The sequence below is a fragment of the Eutrigla gurnardus genome, assembly GCF_963514095.1.
Source record: "Eutrigla gurnardus genome assembly, chromosome: 10".
Lineage (NCBI taxonomy): Eukaryota > Metazoa > Chordata > Actinopteri > Perciformes > Triglidae > Eutrigla > Eutrigla gurnardus.
In genome coordinates, this window is record NC_139924.1 from 197283 (window position 1) to 219082 (window position 21800).

Here is a 21800-nt window from a genome sequence, read left to right on the forward strand (position 1 = left end):
ACATATTGTCTCATAGTGAGCATAGAGACAAACTGTTATTCAATATCAAACTTTGGAGACTGTTCTACTGTAATTCAAAATCTTTATGCTCAAATTAAGATTATTATTTGGTTTAGTTGTGTAATTTATATACTTAAAGTATGACAAAATGTACACTCTTCAATATTATGCTATGTTTGTTCATGGTTTAAGACATTAAAAGCTGCTTTCACCATGTTTAACTCACATTCAAGGACGTATTGCCTCTGTAACTACAACTGTGCTACATTTTAATGTTTTCGTGAGGCTAAATTTATCAGTAGCATTTAGTCACATGTAAGTCTTTGGTAAATGGTAAAAAACACATTGAATTGCCCTCCTGTGATGTTTACTGGTAGGATAATAAGACATGCAGTACCAAAAACGGCCACAAAATCCCCACCAATGTCAGGATTTTAAAAAATCACTGCGACAAATTGAGGCAAAACACCCTCCCGATTTTTTAATATGATTTCAACAAGAATATGATCTTTCAAAATAAGTAAGTTTGGACCTGATGCGTGTTGTCAGTTTTTTGGAATATGACTCTGAAGTTGGGCAAAGATGTGTTTACTTCCATTTTTGAGCCTTAATATCTGTGAAACTAATAATCTAAGAGAAACCATATTTTGTAGAATGTTTAAGCCAACACCAGAGATAGAGGCAGAAGTGATAGAAGTCTTTTATCTGCAAAAATGGGAGCTCAGCCACTCTTCAAATGTACTACTTTATTTTAAAAAGCCTAATTTTAAGTACCTACCATACTAGGTTATCATTGAGCTACACCCCTGATATTTCATTTCTGGAGGCTATTAGTAACATATATACACTGTAGAAAATTTGAAGGCCACAGGTGAGATAGTTTTCCAGATATTGCTGTTTAAAAATGGCTTTTCAGAACATGATGCCAAAAACCGTCTAAACTACCCTTCATTCAATGATGTTTCATGAGAAAAGTATTGACAGTAGAGACCTAATATTTTGGATTTGTCCTATTAACAAGTGTGTCTTTGTACTTGAATTTTTTCAGGACATTCTGAGATGGTCAGGTGGGAAGATTTTCAGAAATTTGATGAAATGACACGGAATGACCCAGATGTAAGACTTGCCCCAACTCTGACCACTTTTAAAACTAGACTGAAAACTTTTACGTTCACCATAGCTTTCTGCTAAATCTTTTAATGTCTGCACTGTTTTTAATTATTGCAAATATGTTTTTATTCTCCTTTCTTTCTGTAATGCACTTTTAAATTTGCCTTTATTTTCTTTTAATTCTTCTATTTTTTTTTCACTTTGTTGTATGATGTGAAGCACTTTGAGTCTGCCTTGTGTATGAAATGTGCTATACAAATAAAGTTGCCTTGCCTTGCCTTACTGTAATCTTCCTATAATGTTGTGTTGAAACTAAGGGTTATGCTTCTTATACTACTTCCTATGACATTCCTGTACTATTGCTGCTCTTGTAGTAGTTTTTCCGACAACACTTCAAGTTATACTTCTTGTTATAGTAGATAATTACATAATGATTCCTGTCGCTCAGGGTTCAGGGTTTGGTAAAGTCAAGCCGGGCTATAAACCTCCAACTAACTTGGTTTCAGGTTTAGCTACCCTCACCGAGCCATGCTGTCCCACCCGGTGTCCCTCCTCTCAGAACAGTTAGCCCGGTTAGCCTCACCCATGTTAGCTCATTAGCTGTAGCTAAGAGCGGCGGCTGCCCGGCTAACAGTCGATTATATGGCTGCCGTTTGTCGCTCCATCACCCCGAGAGACAGCGTCTCTGTCCCCGGACACAGCATTCCTGTCTCCGGCCACTCACCTGTGATATAATCGAAAACCTCCGTGTCGATTTCTGGAAACTCGCTTTTCAGGATGTCCACGTACGTCGCCATGATACCCGGCCCAGGACACTGCTGCGGAAACGCATGCGTCAATATGCGACAGCGCCGGGAATTCTGGGGGATGAAGTTGTTAGGTGATAAAATACTACAAATTGAAAGAAAAGAGTGTTTTTTCTGTTGTTAGAATGAATGTATATAATATACATACTATTGGTCTCCCATCAGGATAGTATGTGTTTTGTTAAAGCTACTTTCTTTTTTAATAGAATAATGATTGATTCAGATACTACTGATCTACCATATGATGAAAATGTTATGAAATATTTTTTTAATGTTTGTGAAACTTCATCCAAAGTAGGTGAAAATGTAATCAACAATATATTTATTAAGTTTGTTCATATTGATCCTCTCTCATGTATGAAGAAATGTGTTTATTAAAATATATTATTATATATTTTAGAATTATTTTTTTAACAAACAAATATAATCAGATTCAAATGTACGAGGCAGTGTTATAGATACATTATAACAACACAACAAATTGTTACAATAGCTAACCAAGTTGAAAACATTAGTAATAGTATAAAAAATATATAATTAATTTAATATATAATAAAATTGACGGCAGCCATTCTGTGTCATGTAAAGGACTTTATAATGAAGGATCTGATTTACATAGCATTAACATACCACAAATATTATTAAATATTATCTTCATTAAGTGGAAAAATGTTATTGTGGTTATTCTATTCAACGATTTCATTTCATTCGTTTTTTCCCATGTAAAGCACTTTATCTTTTTTGGAAGGTGTCACATACGTTTATCTTTAGTTCTGTGGTCCCGAAAGTTTCATTCAAATGTTTTCTTCCTCATAAATGTCCTTTGAAGTAGTCCAATAATATTGTGTCTACTTTAGTACTTTATGTAGTCATACTGTATGAACAATAAAGTACTACAGTACATACATTACGATTACTGTGCAGTTTTGCTCAATTAATCTGATGTCCGGTTATCTTCCCTCTAAACGCCTCTCTGCGCATGCTCTCTTCTGGAGTTTAGGGTGGGAGAGGTAGTAGCCGTTAGCACCCAGAGCTAACCAGCCGTAGTGTGTAATGGCGGCCTCGGTGTTGCTGGGGTCTGTGGACAACACCGGTCTCAACTTTACGGTTGGAGGCGGCAACAGCGGCACCCCCAGAAATGTTTTAGTCGGGAATAATAACGGACTGGGACCGGCGGGTCCGGCTCCCTGGAACCGTTCTATGGACCGGGCGCTGGATGAAGCCTCGGCCACCGGGTGCCTGAACCTCAGCGGCAGGAAGCTGAAGGAGTTTCCCCGGAGCACCGCCAACCACGACCTGACTGACACCACCAGGGCCGGTGAGTGAGCCACAGAGCCCGGGGACTGAACACAGTGTCCGAGCAGGTTTCTGTCCAGTCGGTTAACGTAACTTAGCGACAGCTTTTATAGAGTTCAGGGCGCTGAGAAGTCAAGATTCAACTTTAACGACTGTGTAGCGGATGGGATGGGAGAACCGTCAGGGCCGGTGTTGTGACAAACATTGTACCCCCCCCCCCCTTGTTAACTTGACGTGATTCCCTGGTCGCTTATTATATTATTACGTAAAAAACTGCTTAACAACGTTCAACGAGACCAAATATCAGTAGACCAATGTACACCCAGAGTTTTTTATAGATAACTTTTACACCTGTTAAATAAAAAGTTACAACATTAACCAAAACAACGTCAGCTAACTTTAGCTAGTTAATGAGCACTGTGTAGCAGAAAGTAAAAGACATCAGCTCCTCATTCGCTCCTACAACCTCCCAGAAAACATCTCCCCTAACTCTCACCTCTGATGACCTTACCAGCTTCAGCCCTCTCTCCTCTGAAGATATTCACGCACACGTGCCACTACCTGCTCCCTTGACCCGATTCCCTCCTCTCTTCTCCAAGATATCTCACAAGACTTCTTGCCATTCCTCATCACCCTGATCAACTCCTCCCTCACTTCAGGTGTCATTCCAGCGGCTTTTAAGACGGCTACAGTGGAGCCCCTCCTAAAAAAAAAACACCTAGACGCTGCTGACATCCGAAACTACAGACCTGTATCTCTTCTTTCATTCCACTCTAAAACCCTGGAACGTGCCGCCTACAACCAACTGTCATCCTTATCTCTCACAGAAAAACCTCCTTGACCCTAATCAATCAGGATTCAGGACTGCTCACTCCACTGAGACGGCCCTCCTCACAGTGACTGAGTCCCTGTGAAACGGCAGAGCCTCATCCCACTCCTCCGTTCTCATTCTCCTCGACCTATCTGCCACATTTGACACAGTCAACCACCAAATCCTCCTCTCCACCCTGGCTGAACTTGGCATCACTGACTCTGCTCTAACCTGGTTCACATCATACCTGACAAATCGCACCTTTCAGGTCACATGGAATGGCTCTATGTCCAAACCCTGTTATCTGGACATGGGTGTCCCTCAAGGCTCAGTACTAGGACCGCTTTTGTCTCACTATACACCGGATCACTAGGCTGTGTCATCACATCACATGGATTCTCCTACTATTGTTTTGTGGATGACACCCTGCTGTTCCTCTCTTTTCCCCCAACCTCCGACACTCACATTGCAACTTACATCTCGGAATGTCTGGCGGACATCTCCGTCTGGACAAGTGTGCATCACCTCAAGCTACACCTGTATACAACCAAACTCCTCTTCATCAGGGGAAAGACTGCCCTCGCATGGACCTGTCGGTCACTGTCGAGGGCATCACAGTATTGCCGTCGTCAACTGCGAGGAACCTGGGTGTAATCCTTGATGACCAACTATCCTGCACCGCCAACATCCCTGCTGTGGCCCGATCCTGCAGATTTGCCCCCTACAATATCCGTAGGATCCGGTCTTTCCTCACAAAGGATGCAACGCAACTCCTGGTCCAAGCACTGGTCATCTCTTGCCTTGACTACTGCAACTCTCTCCCGGCTGGACTCCCAGCCTCGGTGACTAAACCATTGCAGTGTATCCAGAATGCTGCAGCACACCTTAGCTGCGTTTCAATAACAGGTTGAGTCGCCCTCGCTCACTTGCCCTAAGCACTTGCCCTCGGGGGAATCCCCGCCGCCATCTTAAGGGCTGTTCCATTTCCCTGAACAGCTGAAGTGAACTCCGTGAGATCGACCCTTGAGGGCTGAGTGATCGAGTGAACAACGATGGCCACTTCAGAGCTGTATATCACCCACAATGCATTGCAGTGGTGCACGAAAAATATGTCCATGCGTTGGCGATAATGAACCTCAAACACCATTGTCTGCTGTCTATTCACCACCAAAGAAGAAGAAGAAAGAAGAAAGTAGAAAATGAATTAAATTGAATTCATTTTCTTAAATTGTGCAATTAGACTGTCTGTTGCAGTTATGGCAGAGCCCACCGTTTACAAGTGTAAGTATATAAGCAGCCGTATTGCCATCAAGCGCAGAATACGTCTTCGTCTCAATGAAATGAGTCTCTGCATATTTTGTGTAATTTGGAATAGGCAGTATAGCGCTACTCCAACAACGTGTGGTTGATCCATGATTGTCTGGGCTGTTAGTGAACGAGGGCAGGTGTGTTCCATTTACCTCTTTCACTCCCCCTCCGCCCACTTTCCCTCCGCCCTCCAAGTGGCCTCCGTGTGACGTCATAGCAAGGGCTGAGGGCAAGTGAGCGAGGGCGACTCAAACTGTTATTGAAACGCAGCCCATGTCTTCAATCTACCCAAATTCTCCTATGTGACGCCCCTCCTCCGTGACCTCCACTAGCTCCCTGTTGCAGCACACATCCAATTCAAGACGATGGCACTGGCCTTCAAGGCCATCAATGGAACGGCACCCATCTACCTTCAAACACTGGTCAAGCCACACGCCCCAAAGCGAGCACTTCGCTCCTCTACTTCAGCTGGCCGGCTTGAACCACCATCGCTGAAATCAAATAAATGTCGCTCATCAAAGTCCCAACTCTTCTCTGTTCTGGCACCTCACTCCCGACCGATGTCAGGACAGCAGAGTGACTTGCCATCTTCCGAAAAAGACTCGAGACTCATCTTTTCAGACTTCACCTCGACTCTGCATAGCATGACTCACTTCTTTCGACAAATGTACAATGTACAAAAGTGTCTGCTAAATGTAAATGTAAGTCAGTCATCTCCATGTAACTTATAAGTGCACAGTGTTTCTGTCATGTGCAAACTTAATTGACACAATACTTTCCATGTTAGGGCTGCACGGTGGTGTAGTGGGTAGCACTGTCGAGAGGGTCCCGGGTTTGATTCCCGGGTCGGGTTCAGGTTCCTTCTGTGTGGAGTTTGCATGTTCTCCCCATGTGAGCCTGGGTTCTCTCCGGGTTCTCCGGCTTCCTCCCACAGTCCAAAGACATGCAGGATGGGGATAGGTTCATTGATGACTCTAAATTGCCCGTAGGTGTGAATGTGAGATTGAATGGTTGTTTGTCTCTACATGTCGGCCCTGTGATAGACTGGTTACCTGTCCAGGGTGAACCCTGCCTTCACCCAATGATAGCTGGGATTGGCTGATTTGACATAAAATAAACAATGGGAGGATTTTCACATGGTTGAATTCCCTAAACCCAGCAACTTACATTTCAAACCTTTACCGTTTCAACATGAATGGCAGTGAAGAGTGTTTAAAACAGTGAGGCTATGCACTGATGCACACAAGTGTTGAAGATGGGAGGAATCTAGGGCTCTATGAAATCTGTTTACATTTTTTCCAGATTCTGTTTTATTTTCTTCTAAATTTCGTGTTTTCCGTTTTAATTTGTCTGAATTCTGTGTTTTCCGTTTTAATTTTTCTAAATTCTGTGTAGTGCATAAATATGTAAGTGTATGTGCATCATTTATGGAGGAGTCACAGTATTACAGATTCTGTAATTCCGTCCACGTTTTCCGCTTCGCGGAAATCATAGAGCCCTAGCACAACGGAGCCCGCCGCCACAGAGCTCACTGCAGTGTGTCTCGTCTCTAGCTCAATTGGTTTACATATAGATGTAAATTAACTGCAGCCCACGCCTCCTGATACTCGGGGTGCCTAAATATATGTATATGAACTTAAGGTTTGTAACTATCACCTCAGTCACTTTATTCAAACTGAGGATAGAAAGTGTAGCTTTGTTGGATCAGAAAGGCAGACTTCACCCTTAATGTTGATGCATCATAAATAATGTGGGTTATCTGTTCCTTATGTTTGGAATGATTACATAACATGGAGGACATGTGTATGTGTAAGTGTGTGTGATCACAACAGGAAATAAATGTTGCCATAGTGATGTGTTCTTCCTGCCAGCCAGGTGCTGATCCCCTCACAGCTGCACTGATAAATATAGATACTGAGTACTGAATGCACTTTTTGTTCTAATGTGAAGTACTTTGTGTTGTTCTTTGGAATCATTGTAAAGTACTGAGTGTACTTTGTTTCAAACTGAGTTACTTTGTGTTGTGCTGAGTGTACTTTGTGTCGTGCTGAGTACTTCCAGTGAAGTGTGGACCAATCATATGTTTTTGTTACTTCTAAATGTACTGTTAGTCAGTTCTCAATTCAAATTTTTAAAAGGAACCCCGGGTATGAAGACTTGTAGGCCCCAATATGCCACAATTGTTCTCTTGTACTAAAATATGTTGTTAGAAGCACATAAAATATTGCCATTGCTTTAAATATATATAATATTTAGTACATATTTTGACCTACGTAGGACGCCATGTTTTCCGCGCGCAATGCACTCTGGGGGCGATGACTTAGAATGATTGCACTCGGTAGAATAGCTATTGACGCTAGTGTTTGTTTACGTGCGTATTAAGTAATTTCAAGTAAAATGCCACATTGTACTGCTTTTGGATGCGATTTCCAATCAAAAGGCAACAAGGGGAGTGATGTGAGTTTACACTGCTTTCCTACTGACAAGAAGAGGAGAAAGGAGTGGGAAGATGCCTGTGGACGGACACAACTTCCCAAAGATCCGCGGCTGTGTTCTCGACATTTTTCTCCTGATGCATTTGAGGCTTTTAGTCGACCACAACTGCTGAAAGAGCTCACCGGAGCGGCTTGGTATAAACGAAGACTAAAATCAAATGCTTTTCCGACAATTTTCCCACATAAGGAGCCTAAACGCCCTCGGGGAGCGAGTGAAATGCGCGTTAAACATCGATAAGTACAGCTCCGTCGTAAAGCGGTACAAAGCGATAAACAAAATCTTCTACAGAGACTCGCAAAGTAAACACATGGCGTGTTATGGATGATAACTGGAGTTAGCGTGCTCGTGGGACTTAATGAAGTGGCTACTTTTGTTTGTTGGACTCCTTATTATCTATAAAGCACACGACAGCTCTGGATGTTAATAATCTCCAAAATTATTGATATTGGAATAAGTTTGATCACACAATAGCTTACCGTGAACATCTGCTGACAAAAATTGGAGCTCTTGACAACAAACACTCTCCCTCTCGGTTGAGTTGAGTTGCCGCACATACACCACCGGTTTTGTCCCACTCTCTCCTCATCCCGTCTTTCTTGCTCTTCATTTTGATGCTCATTTTGTGAAACATTGTCAGTGCTGTCCTCCTCATTAATGTTTCGCTCGGGTTCAAATTGAAAAGGCTGAACAGATGACATGTTTATGTCACTGAACAGTTACCACAGGGTCCCGAAGCCGGCTAGTGCAACCATTTGACGTCACTACCCAGAGTGCATTGCGACGTTAACAATGGCGACCTACGAGTTAAACAATTTTTTACAAATTTTATAAAAACGAAGACATCAAGAAGGTTTTTTATATCACTTTATTATAACTGATCCTAACATTTATCTTTTAAGAACTACAAGTTCATAGCCGGGGTTCCTTTTAAAGACATTTCTACATTGAGTGCTTGAGCAACACTTTGACAGAAAGTTGACGGCATAGCCGACTACGCTGGACTGTTTGGTTTCTTTTGTCGCTCATAGTGTGAATTAGGGCTGCACGATTCTGGAAAAAATGTGAATCACGATTTTTTTGCTTAGAATTGAGATCACGATTCTCTTGCACGATTTTTTTCCACAAAATGTTTATTGCACTGATGAACTTTTACAAAAAAAAAAACGTTTGTTGCTTTGGCAGAGGCATAGTAGTAGTTCTATCATCGGAAGATACGTAATTTTTACAAAAGTAAAAAAAAAAAATTTGACGTGCGGCTGATAGTGAATCAGGCGCTATAAAATGAACCGTCAGGCTCAAATACGGCTCGATGGTCCGACTAGACCATAAATCAGATGTAGCGGGAAAATGATCAATTTCCCACAATTCTGCCTCGACCACTGCCCGCTGCTTATTGTACATGTTCGGGAGCGCAATGTTTGAAAAGTAGTTCCGGGAGGGCATCTAGTACCGTTTGTTGTCAGTGTTTATCATCTTACGAAATCCCTCATGTTTTACAGTGTTTATCAGTTGGCCGCTCTTCATTTGCATAAAGTTGAAGTCGAATCTACTTTATGCTAATTAGAGGCGCCGGGCTCGACTCGCCGCCTCGGGAACGCTCGCGAACGGTCGCCAAAATCTTCTAAACTGAATGTTGTCGATCTATGATGATTGACAGGCGCTCTCCTTCATACAATCACGCGCACACTTCATGGCTGCACCTGATTGGACGATCGCTTTCACAGCTGTCCTGTCTGCTCCGGAGTTCACGCAGACCAACATGGCGGCTCGTTTGGAAACTTTCTCTTATTCTACGAAAATAGTTCACCGAAAGGTGTTTCTGAAAACATTTTAAGCGAGAAATAAGCTATGCAGTTGCTGAATCTGTCTTTATTTTAGATCGACAACATTCAGTTTAGATGATTTTCGCGAGCGTTCCCGAGGCGGCGAGTCGAGCCCGGCGCAATGAATGGGACGCGGAGAAACACCGCTGCCTGTGGACACGTACCTTCTTTCCAAACACTCAACTGCAGGCGGCTTCCTCCACTGAATCACGTGTTGTAAAGACGCTTTACCATAGGTTGAGGGAGGAGGCAGCGGCAGTGCTGCGTTTGGGGGCGCTTCAAAAAATCCGGAAGGAAATAGGAGCATTTGTGATGCAGCTCGAGATATAAAATGCTTCAGAATCGCCGTGTGTAGAAATTAGATCACGTGTATGTGTGAATCGAGATCGCGATTTTTTAACGATTTTTTGTGCAGCCCTAGTGTGAATGTATTGTGAGTGGTTTTTATTAAATCAACTTTCTTTAATAAATCAAATTTGTCGGTTTGTGCAGCAAACAAACTGTTTTATCGTCAATGAAAATGTTGTTTTTGAAAGGCAAAACACCAACAAATATGAATCAAAGCAGAATATTTCCTGAAATAAAAACAACCATCTTTGTCTAAAAAATGTTGACTTTTGGACCATATTTTATTGGAAATGTTTCAATTAGGGATGTCAGTTTTGGTTCATTTTGCTTTCGATAACTTTGTTAACTTGGTTCCCAATCAGCTGATACTCCTTCTAAAGGCTCATTACAAGAGCCGATCAGATAATGAATAGATGCTGAATGGAAAGGCTTTCCATACAGAATTTGATTCATCAACCACATGATTAGACACCATTTGATGGGGAAAAAAAATTCTAAAATTGTAAAACACAGAATGTAGGGAAATGAAAACACAGAATTTACGAAATATTAAAACGGAAAACGCAGAATTTGGGAAAAAATGAAACGGAATGTGGGAAAAATTAAAATCATCCCTAGTTTGGATAATAAAAGTCTGATACAATCCTACAGCCACCACTTGAACCTAGTTCTACTAACTAACTCTAATGTAGCCTGATCCTGCTCTGTAGAAATACAAGCTTTAAACACAATGAAGCTCTGCCACATCATAATGTTGATTTAGAATTTTGAAATACAGTTGATGATGTCCAGCTCTGATTCCTACATTGTTTTGGAAAAAGGATATGTTGATGATGTAATGTAATATAACCGAAACTCTCTCTCTCCCTCTCTCTCTCTCTGTCTGTGTGTATGTGTGTCCAGACTTGTCTCGTAATCGTCTTTCTGAGCTCCCTCTGGAGGTTTGTCTCTTCGTGTCTCTGGAGAGTCTGAACCTTTACCAGAACTGTCTGAGGTCTGTGCCAGACAGTCTGCTCAACTTGCAGGCCCTCACGTACCTGAACCTCAGGTAACAAACACACATACACACACGTTCTGCTCCCACAAACACTCACTAGAGCACCAAATGTGGATTTATCCACCCTGAAAATAGTCCCCAACAGTCACTATTTCATACGGTTTGTTTGATAAAACTCCAATGAATCACTGATGAAACTATAGGTTACTGTTGTCACAATACCAACATTTTGGTATCGGTACCGGCACCAACATGTATTTCGATAATTTTCAATACTTTTCTATACTTTTTCAAATAAAAAGAGAACGCAAAAAATGTCATTACTGACTTTATTTTAATAGAAAATCTTAGAACAATGACATATTAATCAGTAAATAAAATAAAATACCACAAAGACAAGCTTTTCTAATGCACACAATTTTAAAATAATGCATGTATGCATTTTACAGCTCTGGAAAAAAATGAAGGGACCACTTCAGATTTATTGTAAATCAGCATGTCTACATGTATGGCAAAAAGTTTAAAAATCACTGTGAAAATATAAATATAATAATATAATATAAATAAATAATATAATATAAATAAACCAGCTCTATTTTTTTTCTTCCAGAGCTACTTCCGTTAAGAGTGAAGGGGGTGGCGCTTGCTTTTAGCACTGAATGTGGCTTTTTTTCATGAGTAAATTACCTGGGCTGCGTTTCAAAAACAGTTTGAGTCGCCCTCGCTCACTTGCCCTCAGCCCTTGCTATGAAGTCACACGGAGGCCACTTGGAGGGTGGAGGGAAAGTGGGCGGAGGAGGAGTGAAAGAGGTAAATGGAACACACCTGCCCTCGTTCACTAACAGCCCAGACAATCATGGATCAACCACACGTTGTTGGAGTAGCGCTATACTGCCTATTCCAAATTACACAAAATATGCGGAGACTCATTTAATTGAGACGAAGACGTATTCTGCGCTTGATGGCAATACGTCGGCTTATATACTTACACTTGTAAACGGTGGGCTCTGCCATAACTCTGCAACAGACAGTCTAATTGCACAATTAAGGAAAATGAATTAAATTTAATTCATTTTCTACTTTCGTCTTTCTTCTTCTTCCTTGGTGGTGAATAGACAGCAGACAATGGTGTTTGAGGTTCATTATCCCAACCGCATGGACATATTTTTCGTGCACCACTGCAATGCATTGGGTGGGTGATATACAGCTCTGAAGTGACCATCGTTGTTGACTCGATCACTCAGCCCTCAAGGGTCGATCTCACGGAGTTCACTTCAGCTGTTCAGAGAAATGGAACAGCCCTTAAGATGGCGGCGGGGATTAGTGGGGAAGTGCTTAGGGCAAGTGAGCGAGGGCGACTCAAACTGTTTTTGAAACGCAGCCCTGTTGTTCCCTGAGCTCAGAGGCCGTCCAGACGAAGCAAAACAAACTTTTTTTCCCCGTTTTGCCTTGGCGTTGTTTCAAGAAAATCCGCGTCCAGACGAATCCACTGAAACCGACTCAGCGCGCTGTAGTACATATTCCAGGCCCTTATGCGGCGCTGTTTCTGCTACAAAAACGCAGAAGAAGAGACGGAGCTTGACCGGATGTTTGCCATTGCTATGGCAACACGTGAGAGTTACGGCTAATCTCCGCCCGACCACCCGATCAATAAACACCCATAAGATGACAATTTGGCCCGTATGACTAAAACCAACAATAAGCATCAACAGCCGTCACCCTAAGGACCTTGACGTGGCATTGTCACACGTTGGGATGGATTAATTAGACAAATAAATGCCTACATTCATGGGAAGTTAGCTAGCGGTTGTTTGTTAGCATCGTAATAAAGTAGCATATCTGCAACTTTTTTCCCGGAATATCGCCCCCCCTCTCTCGTGCCCGTTTTTTTTTCATACGTACAGACGAGCAGAATATCTGCTACGAGCACGGAGGCCGCCGTTGTTGTTGTTGTTACGAGACGTTGCGGGGGAAGAAGTCAGGCTCGAGGGTCGAGGAGCGGGGCGATGACGTCAGCGTATTCGTTTTCGCCATCTACACGAAAACAAACACGAAACGGAGGGGTGCCATTTTTTCTTTTCCACCCAGAGAGCTGGTTTCAAAAAGTGCGTTTTCAGGCCGCGAAAACGCCGGATTCGTATGGACGGCAGGGCGAAACGCACAAGACTTCTGCGTTTACGCACTAAAACGTTTTCGTGTGGACAGACTCTCAGTGTGCAGGTCTGGGTGCTTGTCTTTTAGGTGTTTGGCTAAGTTGGAGGTGTTTCCGCCCCTAGCCATGCATGTTTTAAAACACCGTTTACAAAGTGGTGCATCAGTGTTAATTGCCTCGCCTTGCTCCTTTGTTTTTAAGCCAAAGTACTGCCATATCGCACTTCCCGCCCCTGGTTGCACAAGTTGCAGCATGGTGACGGTTGCAGCAGCCATTCTCCTCTCTGTGCTCCTCTCCCCCCGTCTCTCTCTCTCTCTCTCTCTCTCTCTCTCCCCCTCCCTCTCCAACGTCTCTCTCTCCCAGCTTTCCTCCTGCTCCGTTTGTTGCTCCAGGCCACGCTGCTCGCTCACTTGCTAGCCGTTTCCTCCGGCTTGCTTGCTTTTTCTTTTTTCTCCCCAGCTGTAGTTACAACACGGTGACGTCACGTGGCGCGGTCGCCACGCTGTTGTGGGCGGCGCTGCAAGTACTGGTCCCATCCAAATGCAATTAGTACCGTTTTAAATGCCTCAGTACCCCGGTACCAAATTAGTACCGGTATACCAAACAACCCTACTATAGGTGTTTCTTTTTTTAACGTCTTAAGTAGGAACCAATGAGACACTGACAGGAAGTCAGACAGTGTTGAGAGAGACCAAACAACAAGCGATTTTGGTTTGAGTTTTAACATAAGTTAAGATATACTGACTCATCCTCTAAGTCTGACACTGTCCTCAATGTTGCCACAAAGACAGTGGGCCTTTTAGTGGAGCGGCTAAGTGCTTATTTTTGTCAGAATCTTTCAGTTGATGATACAAGCATGACAATTGGCATGAACAGTCTCCATGGGTCACTTGACAAGAAAATTGTCCGAGACATTTGAAATTTCAAGATGGCGGCCATTTTTCAAGATGGCCGACACCATAGTGGTGCAGTTAAGTGATATAATGGTTTATTTGGTGATACAAGCATGACAACTGGCATGAGCAGTCTCCATGGGTCACTTGACAAGAAAATTGGCAGAGACATTTGAAATTTCAAGATGGCGGCCATTTTCCAAGATGGGCGACACCTTAAGGCTGAATTATGCTTCCGCGTCGACACAACGCAAGGGGGCTTGCGGACCCCTTACGTCCTTGCGGCCCCCCTTACGTCCAACGCAAGGGCCTGACGTGTACCTCCCAAAAATCCTAGACGCGCGTCGAGGCGACGCAACGCCAACGCAACACCAACGCAGCGGCTTTGGCTGTGATTGGTCCGCTAACTACATCCGCTGGAGACCGCTATCCGGTTTCCACTCATAAACACCGCCATTTAAACTTTTAAAAGGCTACTTTTATTGTTTTCACCTCGTTTTATTGTTTGCACCTTCTCGCTTTTGCACAAAGAAATAAAAAACCAAGTTCTGAAAAATTGTGGACGTTTAAAGCCGGAAAGTAAACAAATACGCTATAACGAAGCTTACGATGATATACGCAAAGAGTCTCGGTCGGTCGGTCAGTCTTTACAAAAAACATAGCGCCCTTTACCGGTGTGGCTTTGAATTGCATTTCGACACGTAAACCCAACGCAGAACCATCACGGTCTCCAAGCAACTGCGTGGCCGTTGCGTTGCCGTTGCGTTATCACTACGCGGAAGCATAATCAGGGCTTTAGTGGAACAGTTAAGTGATATAATGGTTTATTTGGTGATACAAGCATGAAAGTTGGCAAGAGCAGTTTCTGTGGGTCACTTGACAATAAGCCACCCACAGCTACTTGAAATTTCGAGATGGCAGCCATTTTTCAAAATGGCCTCAACCTAAATGGAGCAATTAAGCGATATAATTGTTTAGTTAGTGACACAAGCATGCAAATTGGTATGAGCAGTCTCTAAGGGTTTCTTGACAAGAAAACACTCCCAGCCACTTGAAATTTCTATTTTCAAGATGAAAATAGATGGCCACCCCATGGATCCTCAAAAGATCAATTTGGATGCAGTAGCCCTGTGTATTCATGAAGAGGCAGACTCAGCGAATGTCCCTCTGCAGTGGAAGATAAGTGACCTGCAAGCTTTGGAGAGAATTGTTGTGCTAATGTATGACAGGTCCAGCGATGTCACAACTGTGAACGAGGCCAGGCTTGATCTCTTTGCCAGAAAGCAAAGACAATATGACTTGATCCAACTCAAGCAGCACTCAAAGAGCATGCCAAACGTGCTTCATATGAAGCTGGATACATGTGGGGACAGGCATTGAAGTGACATCCACAAATGGCAAGCCCATCCAACTGGGGATGGGTGGTACAGGACGAGGAGTGGAAAGTCTTCTGGACTCCACTTCCACCTATATTGCAGAGAGTTGACCAAATGATCACCACATTGACTTGAAATTTCAAGATGGCGGCCATTTTTTAGGATGACTGCCATCTTACATGTGGATCTTTTAAATGATACATTTTCTCATAGAAATGTATTGTGTTCCTCAAAAGGCTCTATCAAGTGAGGTTGTTTGACTGTGTTTTGTCCGATTCCTCGCCCACGACCTGTCCAGTTTGGTAAAACCTGTCAGGAGTTGCCTCCCACCGGCATAGCTCTTTCAGTGTTCACTGAGGTACACAAGCTCCCTTACCACAACAAGGTAACAGTCACAAGGGAGGGTTTTTTTTTTTTAGGTTTTTTTTATAACTAACAGCCATTACATTTGTCAAATAAATACTAAGGGATGGGGAAACAAAAAATAAGTGAACGAACAGTGCCCCAAAATAATAATTGAGCAATGGCTAATACTGAATGACAATAAGGACAGATCCAGAGGCAACAGCAGCTCTGGCTGACACAGCCACAGAACCATGACAAACAGAAAGTATCTCAAACAATACTAAGGAACTAAACTGAAAATGTGCTTCACTGTAAAATATAGGCAGTGGAAGCAATGCTACAAAGTAACAACTGAAAATTTCATAGTAATAGGCTGGTGACAAAGTAAAACAGGATGTGGCGAGGGGAAGCCGAGCCATAGGCCTACACCTGAAAACACAGAGGACAACAGGGAATAACTCTGGCAAAAGAAACATGCAAATAGGTTCTAGCAGGGGCAACTACATAGGCATGTGCAACTGAGTCCATATCTGAAGCACTTACACCTTCCAGTACATGCCCTTGGTGCACCCACATTTGGTCAACTCCTCGTCCTGTACCACCCATCCCCAGTTGGATGGCTTGGCATTTGTAGATGTTGCTTCAATGGTTGTCCCCACACGTATCCAGCTTCATAAGAAGCACATTTGGCATGTTCTTTGAGTGCTGCTTGAGTTGGTGGGATCAAATCATATTGTCTTGCTTTCTGGCAAAGAGATCAAGCCTGGCCTCATTCACAGTTGTGACATTGCTGGACCTGTCACAACAAATCTCTCCAAAGCTTGCAGGTCACTTATCTTCCACTGCAGAGGGACATTCGCTGAGTCTTGCAAATGTTTTTGAGACCTCATCACACACGTCCCATGTTTTCCAAGCAGACTTCTTTGATTTGCCATGGAAGGATGACACTATGGGCCCTAGTTTCGTGGCGGAGCGCAGGTGGCGCAGGGTGGCGGAGCCGGTGCAATGCAAGTGTCAACCAGTGCAGCCTTGTGCACAGTCAGTTTGGCAGTTTGGTGGATCGCCTGCACCAAGATGGGTGTGGCGGCGCAGCAGGGGGAGGCGTCACAGATTCAGCTTGGCGTAGACCGCGCTGAAAGCCCGCCAGCTCCAACCTAGTCTACTTTTGGCGTAAGGCGCAAATAAAGTCCATTCATTCAAGGCGAATTACAGCTGGCGGAGTGGCAGTTTGTCTGACTGGCGTGCAGTGCGTACACATCACCAAGACCTCACAGGCAGGTTTCCACAGTTCCAGGCACATTTAACTGTTCCACTAAGGTGTTCGGCCATCTTGAAAAATGGCCGCCATCTTGAGATTTCAAATGTCTCGGAAAAGTTTCTTGTCAAGTGACCCATGGAGACTGCTCATGCCAATTTTCATGCTTGTATCACAAATTGAAAGATTGTAGCAGTTAGGGATGTCCCGATCCGAAATTTGGATCGGATCGGCCGCCGATATTAGCAAAAAATGCATATCGATATCGGATCGGCCTGCACGGGAAAATCCCGATCCGGACTCTCGATCCAGTTTTTTTCAAAACTCCGGTCCGTGTTTTCCAGCGCACCAATGTAGGTAATCCATTCATTATTCAAACTAACCTAATTAAGTTGGCTAGTTGTTCTTAGGAGTAAAACCCTTTTCAACATGAGTCTGACAAAAAAATAAGTAAATATCTTTAATCCTTAATACATGCTTGGATCAGCCGGTATCGGATCGGAAGTGCAAAAAGCTGGATCGGGATGTCCCTAGTAGCAGTTATCTGCTCCACTATTTATCGTTTCCCAGTTTGTACATCCTTGATTCTTTTCTTCACCTCCTCTTGGCTCCATGTCTGTTTTTAGTATTCAGCTTACATTCATGATAAAACATGCATCAAGGAGTCTAATATAATCAGTGTCTCTTATTTAAAGTGCTGAATGATCTGTTGGTAGACACTTTGTGACTGAGGACGATTGTCTCTGTCTGTCTGTCTCTCTCCCTGTGTAACTCTCTTTCTCCCCGTCTCTCTCCCACCCTGTGTCTCTCCTTGTCTGTCTGTCTCTCTTTCTGTCTCTGTCTCCCTGTATCTCTCCTTCTGTGCCTGTCTCTCCCTGTCTCCCTGTATCTCTCTCCCTCCCTGTCTCTCCCCCTGTCTCTCTGTCTCCATTTCTCTCTCCCTATCTGTCTGTCTCTTCCTGACCCTCCCTGTCTTTCTGACCCTGTCGCTTTCTCTATCTCTGTACCTGTGTCTCTCTCCCTCTCTGTCTGTCTGTCTCTGTCACTGTCCTTTCGCTGTTTGTCTGTCTGTCCTCCAGTCGGAACCAGCTGTCTGTCCTCCCTGTAGTGGTCTGCAATCTTCCTCTGAAGGTTTTGATCGCCTGCAACAACAAACTGGTTTCTTTGCCAGAAGAAGTGGGACAGCTGAGACACCTCACTGAACTGGTCAGTCTGACGGATCAAAGTATTGATCACATTGATGACACTTTATCAGTCAGATTATTAATCATTCATCATTTACTGATGATCAGTTATTGATGGTTGTGTGGACACCCCCTGCAGGATGTGAGCTGTAATGAGATCCAGACTCTACCATCTCACATGGGTCAGCTGGAGACTCTAAGAGACCTGAACATCAGGAGGAACCATCTGGTCCGACTGCCTCCAGGTAAACACATACACATGTGAAATATACGTGTGTATACATGTGTATATTACTCTTTCATTTTAACACTCTGTAACTTTAACACTTTGTTGATCAGAGTTGGCCGACCTCCCTCTCGTGCGTCTGGACTTCTCCTGTAACAAAGTGACATCCATCCCCGTCTGTTACAGACGGCTCACACAGCTACAGACCATTGTCCTTGACAACAACCCTCTGCAGACTCCACCTGCACAGGTACTCACCGGAAGTGAAATCATTGATGTCCAGCTAGAGGATGAAAGTAATCTGAATATCTGTGTTTTCTCTCTCTCTCGTGTGTGTGTCTGTGTGTCTGTGTGTGTGTGTGTATGTGTGTAGATCTGCATGAAAGGGAAGGTCCACATATTTAAGTATCTGAACCTGGAGGCCAGTAAGACGACCCCTGACCTCCCAGACTACGACAGACGACCTTTGATCTTCAGCTCCTGGTCAGAACCATTCATTATCTGCTGCTATAGTCTTGTCTTTGTCTTAAATTAATTACTGAATATTTAATAATCATGAACTAAAATACAATAACTTTAACTGGTCTAATTGATGAAAACTAAACACAAACATTTACTGTGAACATCAATGTAGGGCTCTAGGATTTCCGTGATGCGGAAACTGTAAAACTTTGAATTCCGTGGAATTTGTCAAAATTCATAAATTTATAAAAATTGATGTTTTCTCTAATATAAGCGTTTGTCACCGCACCTAAGAGTACCTAAGAGTCTCTACTGTATTTGAGTGTAATTAACAGACACACCGTTTCATACAGCGTTTCTCCTCTCTGTCTGTTTCACCGAGAGGTGGGGCTGAGACACACAAACACACACACAGATCGATCGTCATGTTGAAGACGTTTATTCTAACTTTTCAACATACAATTTATCAACAAGAATGAGTCGACCCACAAGAATCCTTGTGATGAGCAGCAGAAATGAACTGATTCACAACTGAAAGTGAAATTAAATATTGCCGAGTGGATGGACAGATGCGCTGACTTTAGACACGGTGAAAATAAAACGGAATGTAGAAAAAATTAAAACGGATTTCATAGGGCCCTAATTAATGTAAATTTCCCCATTTTGGCTGAGACATGAACACACAATAACACTAGAGGTGTAACGATTCATTCGATTAATCGATGAATCGACCCCGTGACCCTAAATACAGGATAAGCTGTAGAAAATGGATGGATGGAATCGATGAATCGATTGTCAGTCCTACCTATTCAACTAAATCGATCTGCTAAAATAAATAAATAGAATGAATCGTTTTGGCTTCACCAATAATCGATATAAATGCGTTAAAGCATATGAATCGTGATTCTTAATTATGATTGTTTTAATACGTTTAAGACACTCTCTCCCCCGCCAGCATGTAATCTATTGAAAAATGTTAAAAATAACTGAGCATTACATTTTTCTATTCAGCATAAAATATTATGCAGGACTACTTTTTTATAGAATAAATATGTTAAATAAGTAATTCTGTGGTCTGTTTATTTTTTCAACTTTCAGAAGAATACAGATAATCTCACTCGCATTATTGCATGTTTATTTCATGGATATAGAATTTTGGTTACAAGTTACTGAATTGAATCGTGGTTTACAGAATCGAATCGAATTTAAAAAAAAAAAAAAAATTGTCCTTGAATCGAATCGCCAACTACTGTATCATTAATCGAATCGAATCGCTGTGAAGCCAAAGATTTACACCCCTAAATAACGCTGAAAATCACGTGCTAATGTTGTTGAATTTATTATGATAAAGTGATGGAAATGTACAGTATGCTTAGTTAACACATTATATAAAAGGTGTCATTTGTTTTTCATGGTATAACAAAACTATAAAAGTATGGCGATTCCCTGCTGTTAAAAATGATTCCAACTTTATTAGTAGCGGCAGTTAATGTCGGACAGTGTTTTATTAAGAGTCGTTCCTATGAGTTGATGTGTGACAGCGCTCTGCTCCACAAGAGGACGGTTTTACCTTTGCAGCATCAACTTAAAACTGCAGGGCCAGGATTTAGCTAGCAGAGCTAACTAGAAGGATAGAGTCAAAAAGTAAAAGTATATTTAAGCAGCCAGTGAGCAGCAAAAACTGCTCACTGGCTGCATAGACCCGCTCTAAGCTGGTGTCTCGATCAGCAGAATTCCCTTAAAAAAACAAGGAAAGTAACAATGTGGCTCTATTAACTGACAAAAAGTTCTAATAAAATGAGACTCAGCATCTTTTCTGAATCTGTCCAGGCATCTCCTGTAATCCACCCTAACACATAATCTTATTATGTGTTTGAACTATCAAGGAAATCGCATAAACTCAATTAAAGGGAATATCAGATTACTGCATACCATGTACATTTTCAAATTAATACATTAAAAAATGAATAGGAAAATGTATTTTAATTTCCATATTGTGTTATCTACTACTCCATTACTTTTCTTGAAATTTTAGATTTTTGCTGTGGTATTTTTTCAGTATCCTATCGAGATAGTCAGTCACAGTTTTGGTATTGTGACAACAGCCTCGGTCGATTGGGGTACCTCTGTCTTTAACAATATGTTGAGCCTCATTCAGTACACAACTGTGTGTCAATATGAAGATGATTTTGTTTATTAACAGTAAAGGTGGTTTAGTTTTCAGCCTCCTGTATGTCGCTACAGTATAAATAATCAGCCCCAGTCTGTTGGTACGTTATTTGACGAAATGTTTCCCTGTGTCAGTGTTGATGAGCTCTACCCTGGCCGTCCATACGGAGCGCTTGACTCAGGCTTCAACAGCGTGGACAGCGGAGACAAGAGGTGGTCGGGTAACGAGGTCAGACACACACTGGACACTCGGCACATCTCTCTGTTTCCTGTCTGTGTGTGAGCTCACTTCCTGTCTGTGTGTCCAGCCTACAGAGGAGCTGTCAGAGCTGCCGCTTAGAGTCGCCGAGATCAGCAGAGACCAGAGACAGAGAGGAGGACCAGGAGGAACTCTGGTGGCCAACGGCACACGTGAGTTCATCACATTCAGAGGACCAGAGACTGTTATTGATGAAAATTGGATTGTTAAAAGAAAACCGAAAAATTGCTGTGATGCAATCTGTCTCTGTCTACAGATGTGGAGTTGGAGCAGATAGACTTCATAGACAGCTGTGTGGGGGAAGAAGAGGAGGAGGATGGGAGGGGTCGAGGAGGAGGAGGCGGGGACAGTGCTAGCCTGAGCTCTCAGTTCATGGCATACATCGAAAGACGAATCACCAGAGAGGTAGGAACTCTTCCTCCTGGCCTGCGGTCACACGGCTTCACCCTCAACAAGTCATGTTAAAGGGACAGTAGGGATCTTT

At 42.8% G+C, this 21800-nt stretch overlaps 2 protein-coding genes across 5 annotated transcripts in view; one reads left to right on the forward strand and one right to left on the reverse strand.

Moving 5' to 3' along the window:
• Positions 1 to 1970, reverse strand: part of abcf3 (ATP-binding cassette, sub-family F (GCN20), member 3) — a 40838-nt gene extending 38868 nt beyond the window's left edge. The window contains exon 1 of the mRNA XM_084019946.1: positions 1835 to 1970. Coding sequence (XP_083876072.1) covers positions 1835 to 1907 — 73 coding nt within the window. The 5' untranslated portion in view covers positions 1908 to 1970. The remainder of the gene's footprint in view (positions 1 to 1834) is intronic.
• A 948-nt stretch (positions 1971 to 2918) lies between these two features.
• Positions 2919 to 21800, forward strand: part of lrch3 (leucine-rich repeats and calponin homology (CH) domain containing 3) — a 61393-nt gene continuing 42511 nt past the window's right edge. For 3 of the 4 annotated variants that reach the window (XM_084019940.1, XM_084019939.1, XM_084019941.1), the window contains exons 1-9: positions 2919 to 3234; positions 10902 to 11046; positions 18096 to 18222; positions 18340 to 18445; positions 18540 to 18676; positions 18800 to 18909; positions 21193 to 21286; positions 21366 to 21468; positions 21573 to 21721. In XM_084019940.1, coding sequence (XP_083876066.1) covers positions 2970 to 3234; positions 10902 to 11046; positions 18096 to 18222; positions 18340 to 18445; positions 18540 to 18676; positions 18800 to 18909; positions 21193 to 21286; positions 21366 to 21468; positions 21573 to 21721 — 1236 coding nt within the window. In that variant the 5' untranslated portion in view covers positions 2919 to 2969. The remainder of the gene's footprint in view (positions 3235 to 10901; positions 11047 to 18095; positions 18223 to 18339; positions 18446 to 18539; positions 18677 to 18799; positions 18910 to 21192; positions 21287 to 21365; positions 21469 to 21572; positions 21722 to 21800) is intronic. The other variant, XM_084019942.1, reaches the window with a different exon arrangement.